This window comes from Chamaea fasciata, unplaced genomic scaffold (genome assembly GCF_029207755.1).
Source record: "Chamaea fasciata isolate MVZ Bird 193981 ecotype frontalis unplaced genomic scaffold, bChaFas1.0.hap1 SCAF_2, whole genome shotgun sequence".
NCBI lineage: Eukaryota > Metazoa > Chordata > Aves > Passeriformes > Sylviidae > Chamaea > Chamaea fasciata.
In genome coordinates this window covers 20,579,633-20,600,345 of record NW_027094087.1, presented here as the reverse complement: position 1 = coordinate 20,600,345, position 20,713 = coordinate 20,579,633, and the positions used below count along the sequence as shown (strand labels likewise).

Below are 20,713 nucleotides of genomic sequence, written 5' to 3'. Positions count from 1 at the left end.
CTATCATAGACCATAATGATTTTCTGGACTTTTCAGCAATTAGCTTGGCAGTTTAATAAGAAAAATTGTGCCTTATTTGTATTCGGAACATGTTGAATTTCACCTTTGAATCACATGATCAGGCTATTGTTTGCTAGATGGTATCCATGACCACAATTTTCCAGCAGAGGTGGACTATAATCCATTCATTCCTTAATCTGAGTGGCGATAACCAAAACACAAGTTCCTGAGGTTAATCAATATTTGCACAGTGTTGGTCATTTATCTGAAAAGGCATTAGGGTATGTTTCCTTAACAGTGGCACTTCAAAGGGGCCTAGCTAGGATAAGTCTCCCTTTTACCAGGTACTAACACCTCTGGAGTGCTGGTTTCAAGCACTGAAGAAGTAGCAGGGGTTTATACTGCATGGTTTTAAGAGTGGACTAGTCATGATCTGCCCGGTAGTTTGGTTTTGGTGGTGGTGGTGTTGGGGAGGGAGGATCTACAGTGCTGCTCACTTCTTGCAGTCTGCATGTTTGCTTGTCCCTGCATTTTGCCAAACATGGATAATGCAGCCTGCGTAGCTCACAGTAGTGGAGGACTGCTTTTGTGCCCTTCCCTTGGAAAGACAAAAGAAAACAGAACACAGTACAGGCTGGGACACTATTAAAGTGGAACAGAAAGATCTTCCTAGTGAAAAGCTTCTGAACTTAAATCTGCCTCATCATAGTAAGTATCTACCTGAAAGGTGAGGTAGGCCTTGTCACAAAATAGCAAATGTGGTTTGCAGCGATGCACCCAGCGCTGCTGCTAAAGATGATGCCTGAGAAGTATCAAGGAGGGAACTATTACAAAGGCACAAGACCAGTATAAAGACTCACTTCACTACAGACATCCAGTAAGGACCACATCCCAGTCCTGCTGGTTTGTCAAATGACAAACAGCCTTGTGCGGACAGGACAATTACCATTCTGGAGGGAAAAACACCCACCATCAATTATAGTAACAGTTTTATAGTCTCTGTTAGCTAAAACAATTACTTTTCTCCCCAATTTCCTTCAGATTCAGAGATATAAACCATGCATTCCAGAAGTAACAGCACTGAAAGCCCAACCAGACCAAAGCTGAGCCAGGCAAGGGTGAAAGACCACCACAAAGAAGAGGCTGGTTTTAGTGGGAAAGGAAATGCACAACCAAGGCAGAAAGAGAAGAATGATGTAGCCCAAGCCAGTACCATCCTGAGAAGTCCAAAGGCAGAGAAAAAACAAAAAAGTTCTGTCAAGCAAAGGGAGGATCTTTCTCGTGATGACTTGCTATTTCTTCTCAGTGTCCTCGAGGGTGAATTGCAGGTAATGTATTGTCCTACTTTATATTCCAAATGAAAAGACTCTCTTACCCTTCACTCCCATTCCCCTCTCCACCACAAACACATGCTTGCTTTTATGTTAAGGAAACACCTTACCCAGTCTGATACAGGACAAATATGAACTGCAGTATACCAAAACACCCCAAAATTATAGCTATTCTAGCTATCAGACAGGAAGCATGACCTTTATACCACAAGTAACTCTCAAAGTAGAAAGCTCATAAAACTTTCTAGCTGTGCTGTCCCCATTCTAAATACCTTGAGTACAAAGTAGTTGTCATTTTACAGCTGATATGGAGAACATATTACAGACCTTTAAGATATTTTACTTAATTATGTTTTACCCTCCCACTCCTATGCAGTCGTGACCTTTACTCCCTATGAAACAGTATGTGCTCCTTCACAAGAAGTAACTCATTCAACAGTGTTCTAACACTTTTTGCTAGAGAAATCAAAATAGCCATTTTATTTCCCATCATACAAAGTAAAAGTGTTACATGCCACTTAGCCCACTAGTTACTGGATTTTAAGAGTGAGCATTTTTCTACCTAGAAAAGGATCCGTCTGTCAAGTGCTAAATGATGCCTAATCTAGTCAAACGTAATTTCAGGAAGTGGGAACCAGATTTCCAGTGAGCAGGGAAAATATTTCTGTGGCAGGCTTATTGCATAGACGCAGTGACTCGAAAACTACTCACAGGCAGAGAAGAAAGGAAACTGGCCAAAGCGCCTAAATGGGTGTAGCACACAGTTTCAGAGTTTATTACCCAGTCAGTACCTGGGTAATTCTATCCTTAACGTATGTGTGTATGTTTATATAACAATACAGACATGCTTAACAGAACATACATGTGATATGAATATTTAATAGCTGCACCAATCTTTGAGGGTAGATCCAAGGCAAGCTTCTACAGATTGTTTCATTATGCAAACAGGACAATTTCCATGTTTGCAAAACATTTCTCTCCTGCCCACTTGCCCTTTCTTAATTTAGGTTAAAATTCAGATGTCACACATTTTTATATATTTATTTATATTATACATACACTCTTCATTACATTTGCATCATAAAAATATATAAACATAAATATATAAATATAACACACACACATGCACTTCAATTAATAAGGTTTAAAGCTGGAATAGGGAAATGAGAAACTGGAAAACAATGAGCCTGACATGAACATTTTAAATCATGTCTGAAATTTAAAAGGAAGCAGCATTATGAATGAAAAAGATAAGAAGCCATTTTTATACCTTATTTTCCACCTCCTGTAATGCCAAGTCAAATTGCTGAAGATCAGCTGAAGATCACCCAACCATAATTAAGTTTGTAATTTACATGTCATTCCTTTCCAAATTCCAGAACACTCAAGGGTTTAAACTACAGAAGCCGTTTACACCCAAAACATACAGAATGTACAACACTTTCAGGCTTCAAGAAACATCCCACCATCCTGCACTAACAAGTCGATTTCTAATACCACAAGCCAGACTTTGCCCTGAAACTTTGTCTTGTGAATGCTATACATTGGTCCAGAAAGAGCAAAACGATCAAATCATTAAAGAAGTACTTAAGCTTTGATGAAGGGTCTGAAGATCTTGGGGTTTATATTGAACTATTAAAATAAAAAGACCAATACTTCCCTCGTGCTTTTCAACTGTCTTCACATTACTGTTTTGGAGCACTTAACGTACAGAGTGTTATTTTAGAAGTTTTTTAGTTTTCTTAAAATCAAAAGCAGAGAGCTAACCTGTAAATTCATATATACAGTTTAACAAGATAAAGCCTTACTTTGTGTTTCTGCAGGCTCAAGATGAAGTTATAGGAGTACTTAAGGCTGAAAAAATTGACTTAGCTTTGCTTGAAGCACAGTACGGCTTTGTTACTCCCAAGAAGGTGTTAGAGGCACTCCAGCGAGATGCAATTCAAACAAAGGCTGAGCAATGGCAAGAAGATATCTATGAAAAGCCTATGGGAGAGGTAAGAATGGGTAATTGATATTTAACCATAGCTCCCACCAAATTGAACTGAAAATCTCTCATCCAGTGCTGGGGAAGGAGGCAAATGGTCTCTAAATCTAGAATGGAACATGAGTGTAAGTGAGAGCAGAACAAAGTCCAGGATCCAGCTGGGACCTGAATCTAATGATCCTCCCTTCTACTGGAGACTGGGGGCTTTACACATTGACAGAAATGACTTTGTCTAATTCAAACCATCTTCTTTTTCTTCTTCCCTTTCTGTTATCCACATACCCAGCCCATACAAGCAGAAGCCTGGCCAGTCCCCACTTGTCTCATGGAGGTCCATCTTACCAGCGGCTGCAGGGGCCCATCCAGCAGCAATGACACAGCTGTGCACCTCTGCATATCCCTGCTCCCATTAACTCGGGAGCAGTCATGGTGATACCTGCTTGGCCTGAGAGTTACTATAATGAGCTGGCATTAGAAACTTCATCCAGGCAGAAATCTAATATTTTCACATTATACCGAAGCAACCTTTAGTTTAATTACACTGCAGCAGCAGCTGCCATACTTTCTGAACAATGCTATCTGATTCATTTCTGCCCTGCAATGCAAACCACTGGATATTAAAACACCTGCACATCAGATTGTGGTTTTTTATCCCAGGTAGTTGTCTCCAATTCAGATAAACATTTTTTTAACATACTGCTCAGTATAGATAAACATCACAAAATAAAAGCAAAAATTATGAATAAAATTCTCCTACCAAGCATTTTCCAAGTTTTTTGAACAGAAATGTACCTAAGGACACAGAGATTACTCCAGACAAAATTATGTCAGGCAAAAGGTCAACTCTCATTTCAGAAGCTCAAAGGTTAAAATCTCTGATTATAATCTGAAACAGATAAACTTCATCTCTGAAGCTTGATTTTAGAACACTGTGGTATCATGTCACAGAAACTTTGAGCACAAATGGAAACGATTTGAGGAGAAGTCCAAAATAGTTTGAAAACATAACCTCAGTCTGTTACTTTACGTAAGTTTATACACACTCTTTCCTCCTTACACTTAATGGCAGAGAAATCATTTCTAGCACCGCTGGATTTGGCAATTTCAAAAGGCAAAGGTAAACATCCTAAGAGCAACTGAAAGAGTAGAAGTGCCATTGCCACTTCTTGGTCCTGGTAGACCAAAGCATGATGTAATAGGCAGGCATTCCACAATTTCAGTTTCAAAATCCCCCTGAATTTTGTCAGATATCTGTTTTGTTGGTTTGGGGTGAGGTTTTTTTTCTTTTATTTTTCCTTTTTTTTTTTTTTTTTTTTTGTCTTTTTAAAACACATATAAAGACCAAATGAGAGGTGGAACAAGCCACACTGTCCAGGAACAGACCATTTAAATTCCCCCCTTTGCTACTAGGACAAGGTACCTTTGTATCTGCATGTGCATCTCACCCTTGGGAACTTTGCCTGTAGCTCTGAACACAGAGAATCTTCCCAAAACTCAAGTGAAATTACAATTAATTTCAGACGACAACTGTAAGATTTCCAGTCCTTTACCATTCTCTCACAATTCTCTTACCTATTCTAAACATAAGTTTCTTGGCAAATTTGATTAAGAATGTAGTGGGAAAATTTGGTGACTGGACAACTTTATTCTTTGGGAACAGGATTCATAGGTGAAGATATGTAGTTAGAAATGTAGCAAGTTGGAAAGCAGTATTAAGACATCTTCCTCTGCAAAACCTACGAGAAATGTGACAGATCCAAGGCATTTCTTCTTTGGCCATGAGGAGATATTAATTTATTTTTTTTTTTGAAAACAGGTTTTTTCAATCAAACTTGCTCTACAGCTATTTCTTTCTGCAACCTAAAAAATGTCAGATAAGGTTACTGTTAACACTGACATTTGATAGCCATAAATCAGACTTTTATTTTGGTTTTGTTTCTGACTCAAAGGCCTGAAAAGGTTTTCCATTTCTGCATGTTTTATAAATTTAGAAGTAGTCAGTTTTTGTGACAAAAATCTGTCTTCGGATCACTTGTCACTTCTCTTGGATAGACAATGAATAGTACTCAGCATTCTAGTAAATGCAGAATAACAATATAAGAATAATTTTCCCTGATTCAAAAATAAACAATCATTTTTTAAAGGAGTCCAAAAAATCAGAGATGGTGATGTAGGAAAAGAAAGATAAAGATGAAGATTATGCAGAATTTGTGGTGTCTTTTTCTCTTCTCTTCATGGTATCAGAAAGCAGACTCTGGTATCTAACTCACCCAATAATACAGCCAAAGATAAAAAAAAAAACCTGTGTGATTCACTGTTTGGAATAGGACGAACCTCTTATCACTTTGAGAGCTCCTCTAAAAGTAGTGAAATGAGAGAAAAGCCTGTATTTTGCATCCATCAAGGATAACTAAAAATTGAATCCATTTTTGAAATCCTATTGCAAATCACCTTGGGGATTTAAACTTTATTTTACCAAAGCCTATCTGATTGTCTCCTCACAACATCTGATTGGTCAAAACTTTCCAAGGACCACAGCTGTAGGGCACCAATAAGTCAGACACAGGAAGAGACTGAAACAACAGCGCTGATAAGGTGGCATTCAGGACAAGACCACCAACGTTTCTGCATAGAAATTTGACTCAGCTAGGGTTGAAAAAGGCAAGGGAAGAAGTGCTCCCATAATCTCTGGTAATCCTAAACTCAGGATTATACATTTATAAACAGTGACTGTGAGGGTATTATTAACAGAAATAATATTACACTGAACTTATGATAAAAAATGTAACTACCCTGGATTTTCTTCTGGCACACCACCAAACACAAAACAATCTAAAAGAAGAAAGATGAAGAGTTCAGTTCTGATGTAATGGATATGAGATACACCATCCTCACTTGACTTCAGTCAGGAGTTAGTGGCAGAATGTAGTTAAACTATTAAATTTGTGTGAATTTTTGGCTTGCTCAACTATTCAGTTACGTAAGGCTATGCCTCTGATTTTCCATTGTATTGTACAGCGTGTTCGAGTATTAAGTCTAGCAAAAAGTCCATATGGTTAGCAAGAACAAAACAACAAATCACTTAATTAAGATTTTATCACTTTAATTTTCAACAGAAGACATTTATACTGCTGCTTATTAGTCCTCTGTGGTTTTTAGCTAAGAACTGTGTAGGCTGAGTAAACTTGTGTGCATGCATATAAATGCGTATTTCTGCATGGGTAGATCTAGCACTTGGCCAGAGTAGTCTGAGGAACTTGGGGCTGTTGGAGACGCTTCTGTGTGAGGATCTCACACCAGCCGAGGTTCACACGACTTCTCCCTCTTCTCTGCTGGAGATGTGGGAGTCAGCCACAAGATCTCACAGGGAAAATGCAAGAGTCAAATTTGCTCCCCAGGGAGGGGCCCTCATCTTGCAGAAGGACACATCATTTTCTCAACAAACCACATGGAAGTGCAGCAACCCAGTCCCATGCTCAGCTCTGTGTGGTCGTGCAGGGAGGGAAAGGTGTGCTGCACAGGGACACAAAAGTGTCACAAGGCCAAATGCCCATTCCTGTTACATATCTCACATGCAGATCTCAAGTGCGTGCATTAATTGTGATGTAGGACTGCTGTCTCTCCAATTCTCTCCTTCATGACCCACCCGTACCAGGAGACAGTCCCAGCACTTCTTTCCTTCCCTACCGAGCTCACACCATCCACCTTGTACCCAGCCACAACAGCCAAATGCTCACAGCAGAAATTATCTGACAGCATGCTTAAAAGAAACAGAAATGCATCTTCTAGTCCCAGCAACAGGAGAAAACTGCAACATGCAAACTGCTTAAATACGGCAGCTTATTTACTTTTCTCTTAGTCTTTCATGTCAGCAGGTCTCCCCAAGATACTACTCTTCTTTTCTCATTTAAAATTCTTTGTTGCATCTCCCTGCCTTGAATACACCCATCTCAAACACCAGTTTGTAATCCAAACTGTTGTAATCTCAACAGTGACAAATATGCTACTGTGAAGTGCAAGGTACGGAGAGCTGCAAAACAAAACCCTGGAATTCATGACTTTCATTTTTGCATAGATGCTGCTTAGATTACTGCTTGAATTAACCTCTCGTAGTCATTCAACAAGTGTTCTAGAGCAAACAAAATACACAGAACATATAAAACCCTCCTGGCAGGTCCCACATCCTTTACACCAAGCAGTGCAAGATGCAGGGCTATTTTATACTTGGTTGCTTGGCTGACGACTAACCCTCATCTCAATCAAGCATTTACATGTTGAGAACCAGGACCACCTGATTTATGATCAGCTTGTAGCCAGACATGCCAGTGCTTTCTTATGACAGCAATTTACATATCCTCTCAGATATTTACACATTCAAAGTGGTGGCCCAATCCACATAAATGCCTTTACTTTCTTAACCCCACCCATGCAGCCTGCCTGACTTCACACTGAGGGCTGAGATCAGCAAGCACTTGTGCAAAGCTTATGCCCGGCTCGTATCAATTTAAGCAAAACAGAGCCGTAGTTGCAAGCAGCACTACATCAGAACTTTGCCAAAACCAGGAGCCAGGTTGCTTTCTGATAATGTTGTATATTCACCTGACAGCATCATCTTTAAAAAGACAAGGATTAGAAACTTAGGTGATGGCACTTCATGCATCTCTAAGTAATACCTGTTCCAAAAACCCCTCTTAAATCTTGGGGGGTGGGGTGGGGGGAGGGTTGGTAAAACATCTTTCTGGTAAGTTAGAAGCTAAACAAAATATTTCAATTTTTTAAATTTCCCCTTCTGGTAAAATAAGGGAGAGTGTGAAGAAATTAAAATGGACCGTTTTCCTCAACCTGACCTTTTAAGGCAGTCCAGTTTTCAACTGCTTTAAAAAATATAGAAAGCACAGCCAAAAGACTCCTGTATAAGGCGACTCTTGCTTAGAAAGATTGCACATGCAAGGGTTTAGGTAAGAAATGTTTTCCCAGGGGAAGTCCTGCTTCAGGATCATGATTCCAGAAAGCCTTGCTAGGGTAAAGCAAACAAATTATCAGCGAACAAGATGAAAAAACCCTCAATGATCTGCTATAAGAGCACCACAAAATAGCGCTGAAACAAATATTCAAAGGTTTCTTCATATTCCTTGATCATGCATGAAACAAGCTCAGCTATGTTACAACAGAAAAGACTCTCTAATGCCATAAGTAGAAATCACAGGAAGTTTTAAAAAATGGTTCACATTTTTGTTGGAATATTTTGGATTCTAACCATCTTCACAGCCTTGTCAATAGCTCCTTTTTCTTCATATCATTGTCAACAAAACGCTAACAATTATTTAGGAAGAACATAAGAGAAAATATATACCTTTAAAAGAAGCTGAGATAAGCAGGAGGAGACTTGGAAACCTAAGCAGAAATTGATGATATCCTTACTCATTCAAGAAACTCATGTTTAGGCATTCCAGCCCTCCCTGTCACCATTTCTATTGGGCAAACTCTGAATAAACATGAGGAAAACATAATTAATCATATTCCCTGGAATTAAATTGTCTCAAACAAGCAGTGGCCCTAAGAATCTGAAACCCCAGTGTTTCTTGTGGCACACAGAATTCCTTGTGGGGGAAACATCAGAGAACCAGAACCAGCTTTGCTTCCCACACTGCCCATTTGGGAATTCTTTCCTATTAATAGAGTGAAAGACTACAATCAGATTGACCTACTAGAGTAGACTGTGGTTAAAAGGAGGCACTGGGCTGTGAGCTCAGAATTTCTCTTTTCCAAAAAGGACACAAGGATTCCTATGTTGACCTGTTGAGGGAGGCAGTCTCCGAAGGGGAACAAGCAGGGAACAAAGCTGCTCACAAATACAGACTCTTCCCAGATCTTTTCAAGGCCTCCAGTGATCCTCCCTGAAACTTCACCTGGATCAGTAATGGCCAAGGAGGAAAACCACTCATGGTTTCACACACACACTTCCACAACACGGTCACATACTGCACTCAAAATTGTAACAGAATCCTCAGAATCACTGTTTTCTCTAAGTTTGTGGAGTTATTTTAACAGCATAACTCTAGTGAACAGTTATGCCAATACTTCCGTGGTTTAGAAAAATTCAAAATTATTGCCAAAAGCTAAAATACATTACTTATATTAAAATATCACTATATAGTAATATTTAGAAAAATTGAAAATTCTTCATTGAAAGGGTGGTCAGGCATTGAAATGGGCTGCCCAGGGACACGGTGGAGTCACCATCCCTGAAAGTGTTCAAGAAATGACTGAGCATGGCACTCAGTGCTATGGTTTAGTTGGCATGATGGTTTTTGGTCAAAAAATTTGACTCAATGATCTTGGAGTTCTTTTCCATCCTTAATGATTCTCTGATCAGGTGTTAAGCAGAAATCCTTGAGGAAGGCAGGGGAATTTTATGCTCAAACTGTGCTATAAACGTGCCATCTGAAAGACAAAGACCTCAACAACATGTGCAATCTGAGGAACGTAACAGGAAATGCCACCATTAAAAAGAAATACTTCTAACTATTAAAAAATTCAGCACTTACTTATTCCACAAACCCAGAGCCATGCTCAGAGTAAGCACAAGAGACAGGATTGTTTTGCACTCTTGGCACAACCATGCATTTACTGTGAAACCAGAAAACTGCTTCTTGATCTACCTCTACCTTACAAAGACAATTCAATGCTCTTATTTCCTAGGCAACTGTAAGTCAGGTCGCTATTTCTAGTCAGTCATTCACTGTGTGAAGCATAGGACAATGCTTCTTCTGCCAAGACGTCTGGTTCTCTACCACAATGATCAATGAGAAAAGCACAACTCTGAGAACAGTAACTGTTAGTTAAAAAATGCTGAGGATCATTCATGGCAGGAGGAGGAAAGGAAGGTGATAGAGGGTCCTGAAAAACAGTACCTTATTTTTCTAATTTGTTGGGATTAGACTGAGAGAATTAAATGGATACCAGATGACCCTGCTACTACATTTATTATTATTATTATTATTATTATTATTATTATTATTATTATTATTATTATTATTATTATTATAATATTAAGCTGCTCTTAAAATTCTTTTAGTAATTATTAAGCTGCTCATGAAATTCTTTTGGTAATAAAAGCCCAAGAAAGCAAAAGTTTCAAAATATTTCAGGAGTTTTTAGTTTGTTTTTTTTTTTCAGCTTGATAAAGTTGTAGAGAAACAGAAAGAAGTTCACAGAAGAATGCTTGAACAACTTCTAATGGTAGAAAAAGCACATAGACAGACACTGTATGAACTAGAGGAAGAGAAGAGGAAGCACAGCAAATACATGGAAAAAAGTGATGAGTTTACCAACTTGCTGGAACAAGAATGTGAAAGGTAAGGTTACCTCTTACCATACTAGTAAGAAGTATGTACAATTTAACATTACATCTAAGGATCTCTCTGCTTTCTTATTTTGTATCCACTAAAAATCGTGCACATTTGTGGAACTGTATTTTGAGAGTTCAGCTGTGAAAACATAACTAATGACTTCTAACAAACAATGTCTACATCTCCATCAGCCAACAAGGTAGGTCAAATGGTTGGCAGACTCTTCAGCACTGTTGCAGGATGCCAAGGATGTTACAATGCAAAGAATACATGCAGATGTATGACATTATAACCAACAGGAAGCAGGTGAACCTGCTTTCAGTATGTTTTAGAGTCTTAGTACACACTACAGTATGGAAGGAACAGAACATGTCATCAGCATGCAGCCTTTCATGGCAGAAGATACAAGGAAACATAGATATTTGGACAAAACATAGAAATACATAGAGAGAAAGCAAAGGCAGAGGATAATTTCCAGAAAACTTTGAAAGTAAGAATGACAAAGGTCTCATATCAGGGTTGGCATAAAACCCATAAAAACAGCTTTATTTTTTAAGAATAACCTAGAAGTGCCACAGCTTGTTTAAGCAGTGTTACAGTTTCAATGCCAATTCTCAGAAGAATTAAGAAGAATTTAATAATGCTTATTATCTTTAAAAGAAGCCACTTTATACTTTGACTTCTCTGAATCTGCAATAAAACTGAACACATCCTAAGGAAAAAAAAAAATCAAAGATCATTTCCTATTCCCTGTATACCTTGCCCAGAAGATAGGAGAATATTGTCTCAGTTTCCTTTCGCTTAGGAACAGATGGAAATGTTTGGGTGTGGGAATGTCAAGCCCATTCTAAACTCACATTATGCATAGATAATTCTTCCTTTGCTTGGCCTGTGTAACATCATGTCCCAGGTATTCTGGCAGCGTTCACCCCGTGTGCTCCACCTCTGTCCTGCATGTCCACCAAAGGCAGCACACACCGAGCACACAGCCAGATTTACGGCTCACAGCTACAGAGGCTGCAGAAGGAAACATTTTGTTTCTCAGGAAAATGTATACAGATGCAGGCAAGCATAGGCACATAGAGAAAAGCACCTACTAGGAAATGCTCTTGGGAATCATCATCAATCAGGAACCAAACCCAGAGATCAAGGGAAGTTTTCGTCTCTGCCGTCTTCTCCTCAAAATCTGAGATATTCATCTCTTAGAGGCAGAGCTAGACAACACCACTTGCTAAGAGTGGCAAAATGTTACATCAAAATGTGCTCACACTGTGAAAAGCTGCACAGAGGAAAAGACAAAGTATTGGAGTATTTTTTTTTTAAACAGGTTAGACATGAGATTAAAACTCTCTTCCCTCCTCTATATCCCTCTATCCCTCCCCCTCTGCCCCACCTCTGTTCCCATTCCCAAGAAGACTGTAAAGCATTTACCACTATTGTCTGCTACTTTTAGTCAAGCTGCCTGGAAAATGGTGGGAATAGGGGGAATGCTGAGGTGCTTAAAGAGACCTTAGAGGATATAATAATAGATTGCAGATTAAGTCTCAATTTTGATCTTTTTTTTTTGAGGATGTATTTTATGTGGAAAACCTTAAGGGGGTGTGATGTCACTAGCTGAGCTGATTCCAAATTGTTTGCCAAGTAATGTCACCATCAAGATCTCCACACAGTTGCCTGCCATAACAGAAAAAAAAAAAAAAAAAAAAAAAAAAAAAAAAAAAAAAAAAAAAAAGAAAAAAAGAAAGAAAAAGAAAAACGCAATTTAAAAACCCACAACCTAAAAACCACTCACCAAGTTAAGACAGCTCTTCCTACATGAGCCTGCCTGATATGGCCAAGTGACCCTTCCTTCCACTTCAAAACTCTTACCAAAATTTACATTTTCTCACAATGCAAACTTTGCATTTGGAACAAGAACAAAAAGAACTCTAGAAAAAGTTTCACATGCAAAGCAATGACATGAATTTTTGCTTACCCCCAATACAAGTTAAAAAAAAAAGCAGGAGGTATTCACCAATGAACTTACTTTTTTTTAGCCAGAAGCAATATCCTCTTCTATATGATGGATATGTAGCATTCCAAACAGAATTTCAAGTTCAAAGCAAAATCCCTGACTTCAATTAGCCAAAGACTTGCCTTGTTTTTAACAAAGAGCAAGACTACAGCATATGCTAAAGATATCCTTGAAGGCTATACAATGTATAGTAGCCAAAGAAAGTACATGAATAATATGTGACTATGTGATCAAAAGGGAAAAAAAACAGATGTTATGAGACAGTGATGCTGAGATTCTGAAAACTACTTCTTACGGCAAGAATAAAGAAATTATTAGTTAGATCCAAGTCCTACAAACTGTTCTGGATATACTTTCAAATAAATAGAAAAGTGCAGAAAGAAAGCACTTCCTCTCTCTTGCCTCAGGAAAAACAAAACTGAAGAATTTTTAAATGAAAATTTTAGTGATGAATTTATCAGATTATCATGTTTTACATAAACTAGACAACCCTTCTTCTCTATGGCGTTTATACTGCCCTTTATCAATGGCATCTCTCATTGAAAGAGTTAATGTTTGGATTGTGCAAAATATAAGTCTTCGTTGACTCAGTAAAAGCTCTTCACCTTAACCATTCAGGGATTTGACTTTACAGTAAGGTGACAAGACTGTCCTCAGCAATTGTACATTGTCAGATTTGGGAGGTTAAGCTCAGAGTGAAAACCTAGATATGAGAACCAGATTAGCATTCAATGTTAACCCTTTAGGCATTTTAAGCATTTTTCTGGTCGCCAGCCAAAAACTAATCCTCCATTTTCTTGCTATAGTTCAGAGACAAAGACTGATCTTCAAACTGAACAGTCTCATTCCTTACAACAGACTTTTACCCGCAAACAAAGAATAAAACTATCCTACTGTCATTGTATTGATTCATCTTCAGTCACACTTTTAAAGCATGGAGCCACAAATGAGCCAGAAGACTGAGAAACCCCTATTATATGAGGAAAAGTTCTGTAGAGAAAAAGAGGCCAATGGGCAACCTTTCCACATTAGCTATTTCAGCCTTCTCTGTATCTTCCTTGGATGCACACTCAATTCTGAATTAAGGCTATGTTTTTTCTCTTGTGTACCTTCACAGTACACTCTTACGCTCTAATGCAATGTTATTACATGGACTAAGCATCACACTAGAACTGTACCAAAATTAAATGATATTACAAGACTGCTCAGGGTTTGAGTTGGTAAGAAAGACAATTTCAAGAAACTGAGAGGTCGAGACAGGGAGTTTGGGGTTTATTTTAAAGTGTCAGATGAAAGTAATTGCTACCACAGTAGATCAAGTAAAACAGTGCTTGAAATTCAGGACAGGGTATCAAGGAAAAGAAGGAACCATTTTAACTAAAAGGTGAAGTGTATTAGTTGCCACCATAACATTGCTATACTTTAATTCAAACACACTTACACATTGGAACAACGATATCTTGCATGTCCAGCTCTGGAAAGTTCAATATTCTGGAAGAGTGGGTATAATTAATATTTGCTATTTTTCTTAATGAAGCTAATTAAATATTATAAGAAGCAGGATCTTATCTCTGCAGAGAGCTGCAATAAAAATAAACACTGTCAACTTATTTATTCTACACGTGTTACCAGCGGTTTTTAATTTCATGCACACTGAACTATTGTTGTAGATTGCATTGTACTCAAATGCAATCATTTCCTTTTAGCTTTCTGGCAATGAGTTATATGTATTACATATGCTGGAGACTATGTCTTGCAAGCTGTGAAATGGATGCCAGATCTGTGTACATTTGACCTTTTTCATGGGTATCTTGTGTTCTGTAGGTGAATAAGAAAGACCCACCACAAGCACAACATTAGCATTCTTATTCTACACTACACTCCAATGGGACAGGCCCACTAATAACACCACTGAGGCACGAAGAGAGACTCGAGGAAGTGATGTACACAGATTAATTACCTCATGCTCGTATGTGGAAAACTATGTACTGTTGCACTACATAACTTTCAACAGATGTTGTGAAATCAAATCTTTGTCACAATTCAAGGATTTGAAGATGCTTACAACAGCCTTTGTGCGTGATGGAATATAAATACTTTATCTTAAAGCAAATAAACAGAATTTAGGGTTAAGATCTCAAAACTGCTAAACAAGGTCACATTATGTTTTTTCAATGCAAAAATCCAAGAATAAATACAAACAGAAAGAGGGCTCAGTGTTAACCTAACTGAGAAGTTCTTTCTAGATTGGTGGTGCAATTCAAAATTATTCCACCTACTGTCATTAGCAACGAGGTGTGAGACCTAGATGACGAACATTTCTCATGCAACTCCACTGACATTGGTGGAATGACACAGAAAAAGAGACTCATATTAAGATTTATTTTCATTCTGTGCACGCAACATATCTGTTCACTGTTTCAGGCACACTATCACTATTAGCAACCAATAATATCACTGCACACTTGGAGGATGGGCAGGGCACAACGAACAACCTTAGCCAAAGTACATTCTCCTACACTGTTACCCTCTCGCCTCTTGTGTGGGGAAAGAGATGCTCATTGCCCTCCCTGCAAAAGGACATAAATTCTGAAAAGGACAACTGTGGAAAGCCACCCTTTACCACCAGGGTGGTGGCCCTGGTCAGCACTTTTAACCCTCATGTCAGAACTCAAAGGGAAGGATGACCTTTCCAAGCTGGCAAGTCTCAGCATATTTATGGCTCTTGTAAATCAACACCTAAGCAGTGACCAGCATGGGCGATGAAGCACAGGCCAAATATGCTCACGGGGAGGCACTGCCCTCAGCAATGGGGACTCACTCCAGTCACCAATTTACATTTCCAAATAAGACTGAGTGCACCCCTCGGTGAATGGCACAGCATAACAAGCCTAATCGTAAGCAACAATAGAAGCAGATGACTGTACCAAGACCTGTGACCAAAGAAAGACAGGGTGCACTTCTGATTCATTGCAGGGTGGGGCTGTGAGAGAGGGAGAAACTGGCACTGGATTTTGTAACTGTAACTTTGAAAAGCAAACACACAACATCAGACAGACAGACAGACAAATCCCTAAATCGTTCTCCGAGATAAAAAAACTTGACACTCTCATTATTTTCCAAAAAAAGCCATGGCTATGGGAGAGGATGTACTCCTGTTTGAATGTGGAGGAGGAGAAATCTCAATGAAGTTAAGATCTTTCTTGTGGCAGGAAAATTTAAGTGACTTACATGTGCTATAATTAGTTTCATATCTTAAAAACAGGCAGGAGAAAATGGCCATGAGAACTTAGAATGCAGGTCACACACCAGTTACCAAGACTTGTGATCTAAACTCAACCAAGTTTCCCATGGCATGCTGTGAGCTTTCAGTGCATTTATGCCCAACTAGAAAACCTCTGAGTATTATATACACACAGAGGAGAGAACCATGCATGGCAGACTGCAGCATTTTAAGAAAAATGTCTCAGCCTCAAACTCTGTGCTGAGACAGTAATTTCAGAGAATAAATAAAAAGATCAAAAGCACTAAATCTGTTAAGAACAGAGACTACTTGAAAAAACTGCTAAAAATAAACATCTAAATCTCACATGGCAAGTTTGATTTTCATGAACATACATTATTTTGTTTCTTTAGCCTGAAATGCACATTTTAGAGCCTTTCAGAAAAACACCACACATTGGGACAAGGTAACAAAACCTATGTAAAGTCTGAAGATCAAGAGTGCGAACACACTGAAAAACTATGTTCAATATTTGTATCTTTCTAGTAAGATGATTGGAAAAAAGTCACAGAAATTATATAAAAGTTTGAGAAGGACATATAATGAACTCTGGTTTTTAGAATTTGTGATTCAGACTTGTGTATGTTTCAGCGTGTGTAATGAGGAGGCACATGTCAGATGGATGACTCAGAGTAGCAAATGGGAGTAGATACAAGAAAACCTGGACCATCTAGTCTCTCCCTTGCAACAGAGTTGTTCTCCAAATGCAGTGTCGACAGTTTTACATCTCATTTCAGATGTCCAAAATACAGAGAAATCCAAATCTCCCTAGAAATGTTCTACAGAAGTTGCATTGTCATAAACAGAATTATGCTTTTCTATTCATTCAATAATTAATTCTCTTTAACAGCTCAATACAGTACTTCCTCTACTGAAAGATTCTAAATACTTGGCTAGGACTGAAAAAGAACCCTAAGGCACCCATTTTGGTAACAGAGAGATACACAGCAGATAAAACCCTAGGAGGAGAGTTTGAGTGGGCTGCAGTAAGGTCTGCTTCAGGAAGATTCCAAATAAAGAACTGCCCACTCCCCTGGTATGGTAGGTCTCAGCTGCACACCCCTAGGGAAAAAATCTGACACAATGGCCTTTGTGAGGCACAACTTGAAGGAACTTCAAAGACTGAGCAGGCAGAGAATTAACCAGTCCCTTCATGCTCCCACAGAGAAGTTTATGATGGCCGGTAAAAGCTGAATCTTGCACAGACATTCAGCAAGGGAAGGCTCAAGCACTAAAGACCCTCAAACCATAACTTGATCATCAACAACAGCAACAAGCAGATAAAAACGCCAAACCCAATAGTCCTGATGACTACTGAGAGATGTCAGGGGAAGTATTCTGCCATAGAAAACTTTTATTCCTTTCCCCTCCCCAAAATAGGAGATTAAAAATCCAAAAGGGACAATAACACTGAAATTACTCGGTTAACTGATTTATGTCTGCCAGATTTGGCCTAGCATCAGGTACCTTCTCCCAGACTCTGCCTTTGCGTTGGAGAAGGGAAACTCACTGAATCCAGAAACATGGTTGTTTTCAAATGTGTACATGAGCTACAAGAGATATACCTTGCACAGGTCCGCTCTCTTTCTCTGACCAAGATCCACTAAGCATCTTCAGCAGTGATAGCATCCAACTTAAGGCACTGCAAAAGTACATCACTAAAGCTGCTCTTTGCCTTGTTTAATTCCTTGCCAATACCTCCCAAGTCACACATTTTGCTTGAAATTACACGAGCTGATTAAAACCCTGCAACTTAGAACAGAGCTCTTCACTTTTAAAAAGCAGTCAAGGTCTTTGGCTTTAATATGCTACTGGGAAATTCCTTAGCCTCAGCAATTTCACAGCATCTTCATGTCACTGGGGAAAGACATGTCCCACAAATATTATCAGGTACTAATAGGTACTAAACCCTGTTTTTCTTAAACTACCCTTTCATTTCACAAAACCGTAATTATTACCATCTCGCTTGCACTTCCTTACACATGATGCTAGCCTCCTTCCTCCTCATAGTCTGAACAAAATCAGAGAACCTTGCAGAAAAGGAAATAAAACCTAGCAAAAATGGAGACCATGCACCCTCCTCTCCCTTCACTCTGATTTGTTTGCTAAAAATGTCAGGGTTATCAAGAAATTCTGAGCACTGTAAACCTTATTCTGATGTATAAATTTACTATTAAAATGACTTTTAGGAATGTCCACATCCTACGATTTGTGTTTAAGTCATCAGGAAATTGGGACATCATTTATTAAATGTTTAGACAAGATTTCACATGTTTCTCATTTCAAAATTTCATCTTGCATCCAAATGAGGAACCGAAAAACAAGACTAACTCCCTGAAATCCTAAAATTCTCCCTTCATTACAACAGTCTTGCCAGCTAAACTCTGGATATCTTTGTGTTCTGTGAGACAGGAGAATGAGTCAGTCTGTCCCTAACTGGCTTTCTAAAAGGGAAATTGAGAAGTTTGACGACATATTTGGATAAACACATTCAGTGGATAAAGTTACTTAACTTTTTATATCTCTAAGTTTGCTATAAACCTTCAAAATCCTTATAGGCTAGATTTAAGTATAGCCAATAAAAACTATAGGTTATAAATAAAGTTAATGAAAATCACTCTGTTAAAACTCCAAGGACCTTGTAAACATGCTTATCAAAGCTCATCAAAGCTTCACCACTGTAATACAGCACCACATCCATAAATCCATGTTATTAATTGCTAGTCATCCACAACTCTTATTGAAATATCAACTCTATGTAGATTGCCTTTGGTCCGGAACCCAGTTTTCTCATGGTCTCTGAACACAATGTAGCAGCCAACACTAGCTCTGAACGAACAAGCAGTGAGTAAACTCTGAGTTTACACAGTTCAATTCTCCTGAAAAGACAATGAAAACTGCTGTGATCATCTGTATGTGCTTTAGGTCTCCTTGAGTGTAGCATTTGGCCTAGAAATAAAGGATGATTGAAATATACAGAGCTGAACCTAGAGAAGGGCACAAAGGCTGAGCTGATTTAGCTTCCTAAGCCCTCAGTTTACCAGAGGGTAAAGAGGTTTGTAATACCACTTTGGGATGTGTCATTTCTTGCAATAGCAAATATCCAACAGCATGGTGCGTAACTCAATAGTTTTATCAAAGGAACATTCTTACAGATTCAAGATCCTGATCTCTGTGAACTCCCATCTTTAGCTCTCTTTTAATTTCAGATGCAAAGTAAGAAAAGCAGGCATTCCAATACAAAGAAAAGAAGGCATTCCAAACAGAGCTTTTACTAGTTGCACAACATAAAACATTTATTTTCCATGAATCAGCCTGTTTTCCATATATGCTTATAAGGATTATCGAATTTTAAGATTAGTTTGGTCAAAATTTCTTGTCTGCAACCAATCTTAAAATTCAGCTAATTCCATATAATATCAGATTTCACTGCCGGCATTTCACTAAAGTTTGTTGTTTAATGGTTACATATGCAAAGATCTGAGTCTCAAAGCAGTACATACAACCTTGCCCTTGGGTATTCTGATTACTAAATGCAAAGACAGGTGGTTTTATGATACACAGCAGACATCCAGAGAATTTCTTGGAGAAAACTGAGAAGGAGCTGTTCATGATAAAAATAACAACATATAAAAGAATTTTCAATGTGTTTGGAGAAAAAAATTAGCTTTTTAGCCACCTGAAACAAGACTGTCTCCATGGCTACATCTTTTAAATAGTTGTAGTACCAAAGTACAGGTTCTGGCATTATTTCATATTTCATAAAGTCATATTTCATACAGTAGTTGAGAAAGTGATGCAGAAAGAAAGAATTCAGTTTTATTAGACTGTAGAGGCCTTTTGGAACAGGATGCACAACTTTACCTAAAATAAAACAAAAACAGGCTACTGGTATTTAAGCTTAAAATTGAGATGAAGACTATTTAAACTTAACAGAAAGTAGGCAGGTGCAGATGCAAACACAGTTCAGGATAACACACCAATTAGAGATGCGATCATTAAAACTGTATTCTTGGAAATAAAGCATTTAGGTAGCTAATGAAGTTTGACAGGAAATAGCAAAGCTCTGTCTAACCACAGAGCATTTTAAACAAGCAGAATTTAAAAAAACCAACCAAACAAAAAAAAAAAAAAAAAAACAAAAAAAAAAAAAACAACAAAAAAAAAACAACCAACTACAAACCAAACAGTCAAAGAACTAGGGTGCAAGGGCTCCTTCGCAACTTCAAGAATCCAACATAAAAATTAGTCTGTCCAGTTGTGAATGTGGCCATGGATAGAATGTGGTTTTATACACTTCTAAACTATGTGAGAAGAACATCCAGAGAAATATGATTATACCATTGATAAGTATTTAAATCAAAATTAGAGAACACATTATGCTGATGTAGGAGCTGTACAGCTGCAACAAAAAAAGGAAAGCAGAAAAGTGGAGCCAAACAAGAGAAATGTATTTTACTGTGTAAAAGCATATCCAAATCTTCTGTGAGTTAAAGTACATGTACAAACAGATAATCATATAAATGCTAGACTACTGATCATCTATCAAAAATAATGACAAAGGCTGAAATCAGAATCTGGAGACCTTTCTCCTCTGAACAATGAAGTAAAAAATTAATTTGATTCATTTGTCACAATCTCTCCTTCCCCACCTGTCGTCAAGTAACACTTTGCTGCTCTATCCTGTTAATCCTGGAATCCAAACAGAAGCAAGACTAACTGAGCTTGGAGCCGTTCATTTACCCC

The 20,713-nt window shown here is 38.3% G+C and overlaps 2 protein-coding genes across 6 annotated transcripts in view; one reads left to right on the top strand and one right to left on the bottom strand.

Annotated features, from left to right (window-relative positions):
* CMSS1 (cms1 ribosomal small subunit homolog) overlaps nucleotides 1–20,713 on the bottom strand; it is a 221,130-nt gene that overhangs the window by 140,235 nt on the left and 60,182 nt on the right. The gene's annotated exons all lie outside the window — the stretch shown is intronic.
* The window catches only part of FILIP1L (filamin A interacting protein 1 like), an 84,234-nt gene that overhangs the window by 21,892 nt on the left and 41,629 nt on the right, over nucleotides 1–20,713 (top strand). Inside the window, exons 2-4 of the mRNA XM_066175198.1 lie at nucleotides 1,042–1,328; nucleotides 3,155–3,328; nucleotides 10,498–10,676. Of these exons, the coding sequence (XP_066031295.1) occupies nucleotides 1,059–1,328; nucleotides 3,155–3,328; nucleotides 10,498–10,676 (623 nt within the window). The 5' untranslated portion in view covers nucleotides 1,042–1,058. The remainder of the gene's footprint in view (nucleotides 1–1,041; nucleotides 1,329–3,154; nucleotides 3,329–10,497; nucleotides 10,677–20,713) is intronic.